Source organism: Dipodomys ordii, unplaced genomic scaffold (assembly GCF_000151885.1).
Source record: "Dipodomys ordii isolate 6190 unplaced genomic scaffold, Dord_2.0 Scaffold206, whole genome shotgun sequence".
Classification (NCBI taxonomy): Eukaryota; Metazoa; Chordata; class Mammalia; order Rodentia; family Heteromyidae; genus Dipodomys; species Dipodomys ordii.
Window position 1 is genome coordinate 816,945 of NW_012267422.1, and position 8,083 is coordinate 825,027.

The 8,083-nt window shown below is 41.6% G+C and overlaps 1 protein-coding gene across 1 annotated transcript in view; it reads right to left on the reverse strand.

Annotated features, from left to right (window-relative positions):
* Positions 1–8,013, reverse strand: part of Lrrc16a (leucine rich repeat containing 16A) — a 287,161-nt gene extending 279,148 nt beyond the window's left edge. Inside the window, exons 1-2 of the mRNA XM_013035187.1 lie at positions 7,870–8,013; positions 3,405–3,502 (exon numbers count right to left, since the gene is read on the reverse strand). Coding sequence (XP_012890641.1) covers positions 3,405–3,502; positions 7,870–7,909 — 138 coding nt within the window. The 5' untranslated portion in view covers positions 7,910–8,013. The remainder of the gene's footprint in view (positions 1–3,404; positions 3,503–7,869) is intronic.
* Positions 8,014–8,083: the final 70 nt, after the last annotated feature.

The following is an 8,083-nucleotide window of genomic DNA, read 5'->3' on the forward strand; positions in this document are numbered from 1 at the left end:
GTGGTCTTGTTTGTAAGCATTTGGGTAAATGCCCAAAAGTGGGATTGCTGGGTCATAGGGGAGTTCTATGTGAAGTCTTTTGAGGAACCTCCATACTGCTCAGAAAGCAGGTTTTATATGAATATCTGCTGTTACAATGTCTGTTTCATTAGAGAAAGGAACTGTGAGGAGGTGTGACTAAATCCCAGCCCTTAACCATTGAGTGCTCCTGTCTCCTTAGAAAAAGGAGAAGAAACTGGTGGAAAGAATGAACAGGTGGCAAGAAGAGACCTGTTTAACCAGTGTCCATTCTTACTTGACAAGACCCAACTGTGAGGAAGGAATCAGGCCTGACCTGACCATTACCCACCTGGTACTCTGGCTGCAGTTGCTTTGAGTAGGTTTCTCTCCCATGCTAAGCACATCCCCTCACCACGTCTCCAACTGCTGCCTGGTTATGTGGGTGGCTCCCCTGCTAGCCCAAAAACTACAATCATATAAAGTCAGAGGGATGCACATCCCGTCCACTCCATATGCCTGACACATAGCTGCAATTCAATCAATAAGGAAGAAATTCATGTGGAAATCAATCAGACCAAAGACAAAAATCTCTGACTCTTATAAAAAAACCAATCTTCCTAGTTATTATTTGAAGTGAGCCTCTACTGGACACAGCAAGGGATGCTTTCCTGTTATTTACATCATAGTGGTAAAGCAGAGAAGTTCTGAGTGTAGAAGGCCATGGGTTCAAATCACAGCTCTGTCTTTCATTAGTTGGATAACCTGAAACAACTGACTTTAGCCTCTCCAAAGGTGCAAAAAGTATATGTCTACACCCCAGCACTTGGGTAGAGGGTCAAAGTAAGATAATGTACAAATAAGGACTCAACAGTAGACTGTTCTACAAATGAAGATAAATGGTCTACAAAAAAGAAACTAGAAATAATATAAAGTCCCAAAGTGTAAAAAGGAAGAATCAAGTATCACACTACATCCTCCTACCTCTACAAGAAGGAAAGGAACCCCCAGGAAAAGGGTATAAAGTGCTTCCCCAAGGAAAAAAAAATACACTGAACGATGAGGCCTACTCATTAACCTATTTGAATGCAGTGGCAATTAATTCATTAAATTTCTCTACATTCAAAAATGCAAAATCAAAAAATGTAATGGTTACTTCTTAGATCCTCTTGTTCCAACTTGTAGCTTGCCAGCAAAAGCCAGACCTGGAGTATTTCTATTAATAATTCCTGGCCCTGCAGGTAAACAACAGCCATAACAAGTTAAGGCTTAGCTTCCCTAAACCATGCCTTAAATTCCAGACTTGGGGAGATAAATGCTTAAATTAAAATACATTTGTGATTTGGTTACAACTTTAATCAACTCCAGTAGCCAAAAACAATCTTCACTTTAAAAGTGCAAATCATAAGTCCACTTCTGCCGTGTAGAGCTTGCATGTGCTAGGCAAGACATCATCCCTTTGAGCTCCATCCCTGGCCCTGATCATGACTCCTTTCAAACAGTGCTGATTTTATTATATTGGATATAAATCTGTATTGAAATCATATGGCAAATTCCAGTCACAATGGGTTTGTTCTAATATAATGAGTAATACCATTGCCAAATAATAGCAAGTGTCATATTTCAGACTAAGTCATGTAGAAGTAGGTCCGAGCTATACTATTTCTACCTTAATAAAAATTTACTTTGGGGCTAGGAGTGTAGCCCAGAGGTAGAATATCTTTCTAGCATTCAATCATTGACCCTAGGTTCAATTCCCAAACAGTAAAAATAAATAAATAAAATTTTAAAATTACTAAAAACATGTTAAAAACACAAATGACCAAAACAGGATTTGTTCTCTTTACACTCCCATCTCCAAAAAAACTAAATAAATGAAGTGCCATTCTATGATCTGAAAGACTTAAGGAGAACATAATTTAAGAAAACTTAGTGTTTATTAAGGCTAAAGAAAACAGAACAATGATATCAATAATTTTTACTATTAATAACTACAGACCAGCAATGAGCACATTTTGTTGCAGAGCAAAAATTCCCCCACTTTTTCCCATTTCAATGTCTCTGCTATCTTGACCTGTGCCCACAGACAGGAGAGAAATAGAAGTCACCTATCAATACTTACGGAAGACAATCATACATATCCTGGAGTTAGAAATTCTTACAAGATTCTCAAGATGGATGTTACTGGATAGATACTTGAAATTCTGTAGCAAATTCAACTGAACCAATGAAATACTGCAAATATTCTCTTATAATAACATCTGCTTGTGACATTTTTAAATACTCCAGAAAAAAAAAAGCAGATAGATGAAGCAATATTGATTGGCAAAGCAGCACAAATTGTTGGAGCTGAATGACAAATTTGCAGGATTCAGTACAATTCTCTAATTGTGCATGTATTTGGAAGTTTCCATGATGCAGAGTTAAACAGTGTTCTCGCAATTAGGCATGGCACCTGCTAAAAACCCAGCTGCTTGGGAGGCATTAGTAGGGGAATTAAATAGGTAAGAGGACCATGGTCTGAGGCAGCCTGGCCAAAAAAAAAGAAAAAAAGCAAGAACTTATCTGTAAAATAACAAAAGCCAAATGAGCTGGAGGAATAGCTCAATAGTACAACACTTGGCCCAGAGCTCAAACACCCGTACCACATACACATACAAAAAAAAATAAAAACTCTCTATCCACATTCAATTTTGGTTTGCCATAATCTCAACCTAGAAATACTACAAAATACTTTCACTTATACTAGTAAGTCACTATATGTGCCCTAAAAATTTGTCCACAATGGGTCCAATTCTTCAGCCCCTAGAAATTCAAACAAACTGGAAGCCCAAGTCCAACGGCCATACTAGCAGTTACTACCACCAGCTAGCATTTCCCCAGGAACACCAGAACCTGGAAAAACCTGACAAATGCCTTGTTCACATCCTCTGCTCATTACCCTTCAAGAAAGTTGACACAAGTAAGCCCAAATGACCTGAAACTTTTTAAACTCCCCCATAAACTATGGTAAATAAAGTCATAGATCAGCCACCACATCAAAGATAATAAGCTATGGGATGGGGGCGTAGCTCAAGTGCAAGAAAGCCTGTCTAGCCAGCACAAAACTTACTGTAGCCCCTGCAAAAAAAAAAAAAAAAAACACACAGTCACAACCTGAAGGAATAAGTTTAAACTTTCCATCTTTAAGTGATCTTACTTTTAATTCCAACTTTAAATGATTTTATTTTTTAACTTTTTCAACAAAGATTCCCATTAATTTAATGGGAAAAGATTACCAGATCTTTTTAACAAAATATAAAATACCAGATGTAATTCTGTGTAAAAAAATTACACAATCAAAACAGTGGAGGGAAAAGACACTTTTACTTCCAAACATTTCAATAAAAAATAATGGTAGTACTTACCAGTACTTTATTTTCAACTTTGTCTCCCTTCAGTTCCAACTTTACTTTCTTCTTCACTGCAATTTTTATCTTTCTGCCAATCACATCCTTTATGCTTTCTGAAAGAAGGCAATAACTTCATTATATTCTTTTATTAATGAGAGAAGAAAGCATTGAAAAAGGTTTTGTTGTCTTTCTTTTCCTTTGGCAGTTTGTTGGGCATGAGGCAGACTTCTACCACTGAGCTACATTCCCAGACCATTACCATCAAAAAGCTCATTACCTTTTTCACTGGTAGCTCATACCTGTCCTACCTATTCAAGTGGCTGAGAACCGAGGACCACGTTCGAAGCCAGCTTGGGCAGAAAAGTCAGAAACTTTACAATTACATGGGCAAGATAATGAGTACATTTCTTATCAAGCATTGTAGCCTCCTCCTTTGTTTCCCCTTCCCATCCCTTCCAAGCCTCCCTCCCCACCCCCACCTTCCCACCCTATCCTCCCCCCAGCCCCCAGTCAGAGACTCTTATCTCCAACTAAACAGCAAAAAGTCAGAAGCGGAGCCTTGCCTCAAGTGTAGAATACCAGCCTTGAGAAAAAAACTAAGGGACAGTGTCCAAGTCCTGAGTTAAGCCCTAGTACCAGCTCCCCCTCCCACATACACACAAGTAGTTCATCAACAACTATGTTGGGCCTTTTCCTGTGCAGCACATATAAAAAATTATGACATGATGCCAGCTCATGCAAAGCATGAGATAATCCTGCTGGGAAAACAGGCTATGCTACCACACACACACACACACACACACACACACACACACACACACACACACACACACACACACACACACCACACACACATTGAGCTATGCAGGGCAGTATGGTAGAGCACTATATTGGATAACAAAGCACTATACCACATGCAGACCATGAGCACACTAATTCCTAGGGGCCTTCAGTCTTAAGTTGAATACGTCTGACTCCTACCTAGCAGCCTCTGGATTGACCAGTGACGTAGATCATAAGTGACTTGCCATGAAGTTTAGGAAACATGGAAAGAACCACACAACTAGACCAAAAGACTTACCCAGAAAAGAGTATACCATCTGTTTTAAAATCATCAGGGCGCAATATCCCAAAAGGTGCTTTTAAAAAAAGCAAGGGAAACAGAAGGAGGAGAGGAAAGACTTTAAAATTCAAAGGAAGAAGGTACAAAAGTCTTCCTGAAACTCCTGTGAGTATCTGAACCTGAAATATGTCCCACATCAAACTTATCTCCTCCTCTGGCCACTAATGAAGCTAATATTGCTCATCTCCAGATAATTCTCTCAAGACACTGTGTCAGACATTATTTTTTTACTCTATCTGCAAAACAGCTCCTCATCTTCCGGGCCTAACTGCATTCAAGGCCTTAGATTCTGTCATAGAAACTAACAATGGCCTCTAATCTATTGGCTCACTGCTGCTTTCATAACCACAGTGACCATTCTAAATCCACAAGCCCCATCATATCACTCTTCGTCTGAGTCATGGTCATTTTTGGCTCAGCCCAAACCTCATAGTATGTCATTGAGGTCTTTCACATTTTTCTACTTATCTTCTCAGTACATTCCAATAAATCCAACCATCCCAGGCATTTCTACCTTTTATACCCCTAAGATTAGGAGCATATTATTCTCCTTGCTGGGCTGTCTCTCCCTTATTCTCCTGCTAGTTATACTCTATTCATCTTTCCAAACATAGCTACCTCTTCTAGGTTTTCATAGCTTTGTATTCTGTTGTGTAATCATTCTGGCTTATCCACATATTTAACAAATACATGTACATACCTCAACTATGTGCTAGACAAAGATGGTCCCTGCTTTCCTAAGGAGACCCTGAGTTCAAACCCTAATACCATCACCATCACAAAAGAAAGGGAGGGAGGGAGGGAAAGAAATGAAAGAAAAAGAAAAAAGAAAAGTAATTTATGCACCGCACACATGATCACAGATTACAAAGTAACTAGAAGAGGTTTCAGCAAGGAAAGGCCCATTTAGCTATAGACATAGTAAATAGCCCACTGACTTTCAAAGTGGACTATCCTATACAATCTATTGAGAAAACAAGAGAAAACTTTTACTTTTATTTGCAAAGTGTTATTGTTTTAAATTATACACACTAAAGAAAGTAGGTTGAGTAGTTCTATAACTATGTATATTAAAAAGTGACCAAAAGTACTTCAAAAGTTTAGTACCATTATTTTGATTGGTAATTAAAGAGTAAAGAAAAGCAATTGTCATCACAAAGCAGGGCAGGGAAGTTTGCAGAAGTACAGCCTGTTCAAGGAGCCCAATGATGTAGAATGAGGGACAGTGGGAAATGTGGGGGAGGTCATGGTCCTCCAAGTTCTCTGGGCAGCTCATATCTCCCCAGGCTACTCCCTCCTTAAGAAAGAATTATGGGAAATGGGCATGTGAAATACACATAAGAATATTTGCATATAGAAAAAGACTTGGAAGCCATATACTCAGAATTTAAAAATAGCTATCTCTGAGTATCAATATGAGTGACATATATTCTCCTCTGTATTAAAAAAAAATTGAACTGAACTCCTGTGTTAATTTCATAGTTAGAAAGATACTTTGTTTAAATGCCCTGGAAGATTAGTTGAAGGCAATTGACTGAGGTCTTTCCATGGTCACCATATTAAATTGATCAGAGCAGAACTCTTGCAAGAGCCTGAAATTCTTATTTAGATGATGGTATTTCTTCATCCCAGCCTATGGTCTGGTTACACCACTTCAAGGCCTAGACAAATCATAGCAGAAATATCATAAAACCATGTCACTTGGCTGAAAGATACATAAAACAGATGGGTGATAAATACAAAGATTCCATTTCAGGATAGAGGTCAAATTCAACTTTTCAAATATGCTCAAGTATTTATTTTGACAAAGATTAATATAAACCAGATATCTTATTTCTACCCTATCCTTCACCCTTTCCCATGAGTCAAAGTAATCCCTTAAACTCCTCACATCTGGACTCAAGAACAACCATTTACACAAATTAAAAATTGCTACTCTTGGAGACATCTTCAGAACCTCCAGAATTAGCTTCCTCTTCTCAGTGGGGTGTTAGAAACACCCAGAACCGACTGGCTACTCACTCCAGCAAAGACTGATACTTTATCTCAGGAACTGATTACACAGTGCTGAGGAGGAGGGCCAGGAATAAGGGGGTTAAGGGTGTACAATTGGCTCTATCTTCATACTCTAGACCTCCCTAAAGGCACAAGCTGTTTTGTTTCTTGTTCGTTTCAACAAAAAGCAGAGTGTTCCATACAGAAGTAGCAGCAACAGCTTCTTCCTATCAAGTTCCACCTGCTGAGTTTGCAGTGACTCAAGGAAAGGGAAGGCACACACAAATTCTTCTCCAGTATTCTTGCTACAAGGAGCAAACAGAAGGACCAATTCCACAGACAAAGATGAACTGGACTCTGGGAACTTCCACCAGTTGTCAGTCGGGCTTAAACATCCTCCTTTCCACCCAGATTTATAACAGTGCCAAGGATGGAAGGATGGAACAGTCGGGAATATAGGTCACTGGGGCTCCAAGCACACCCGCACAGACAAGCTCACCTTGTTACAACACCAACCTCTACACACAAGCTTAAACGCTAGGTTTTTTAGAACACTCCCCCAACCTATTTTAGGCCTACCATTGAACCCTCCAGATAACTAACTCAAACTTCCAATCCAGGTTCCCTCAACCTCCCCCTGCAAAAAGAAAAAGCTTCAAGGGCTTCAAACAATGAGTCACCTTGCATAGAGTACCTTCCTCTCCCCCCCTCCACACACACACCGGTTCCTTAATTGAGGGGGGGAGGGGAGGGAGGAAGAGAAGGATCAGTAGGTTAATCATTATTAAAATAAGGTATTTTTTATTATTAACCCTAAAATTTCCTGGCCGGAGTTTGCGTCAGTCTGGTAACCCTCTCACTCCCAGCTGGCTACACCAAAGCACGCCTTGGCAGGCCAAGGGTTCTGCCAGTTAATGCCTCAAGTCTGGTAGAGGAGCACGGACTGGAGGCGACCTACAGTGTCGTTAGCCTTCCCAGACTTTCCAGAGTTTCGGAGCCGTGGGCGAGGGTTCTCTCTCGCCTCCAGAACTCGCAACACTGAGGCAGCCCGCTCCCTCCTTCCACCAAACCGGACCACAGGATGCGGACAGGACCAAGAGATCGACCCTCCGCTCCCGGGCTCCCGATCCCCTTCCCCAGCCCTCCATTCCGGACTTGGCTCTGCAGGCGGTCAGAGGGGAGCAAACTTCCCAGCTCCCCCCACCCCGCTCCGCCCCCGGCCCTCAGCGACTCTGCCCCACGCCGCCCGGACCTAAGGTCCCCAGGCCAGGCGGGACCCGCGGGAGGGGCAGCTGGGAAGGGAGGTGGCGGAGGAAGCGACCCAGGAAGACGACCCACCCGCCGCCGCCGCGCCAGCCTTACCTATCAACTCGCGGGGAATGTCGGAGCTCTCCTCGGTCATGGTTGCCCCCTAGGTGCGGGGAGAATTACAGGTCCAACTCTGATTTACGGCCCTTCGCCCTTTTCGGAGCCCCCAGTATCTGTTTTCTGGGGGAGGGAGGTGTGGGGAGAGGGAGAGCCTTAGAAAAACAAAAAGAGGGGCAGCTCCGGGGCGGGCTGGCGGCTGCGGCTGCGG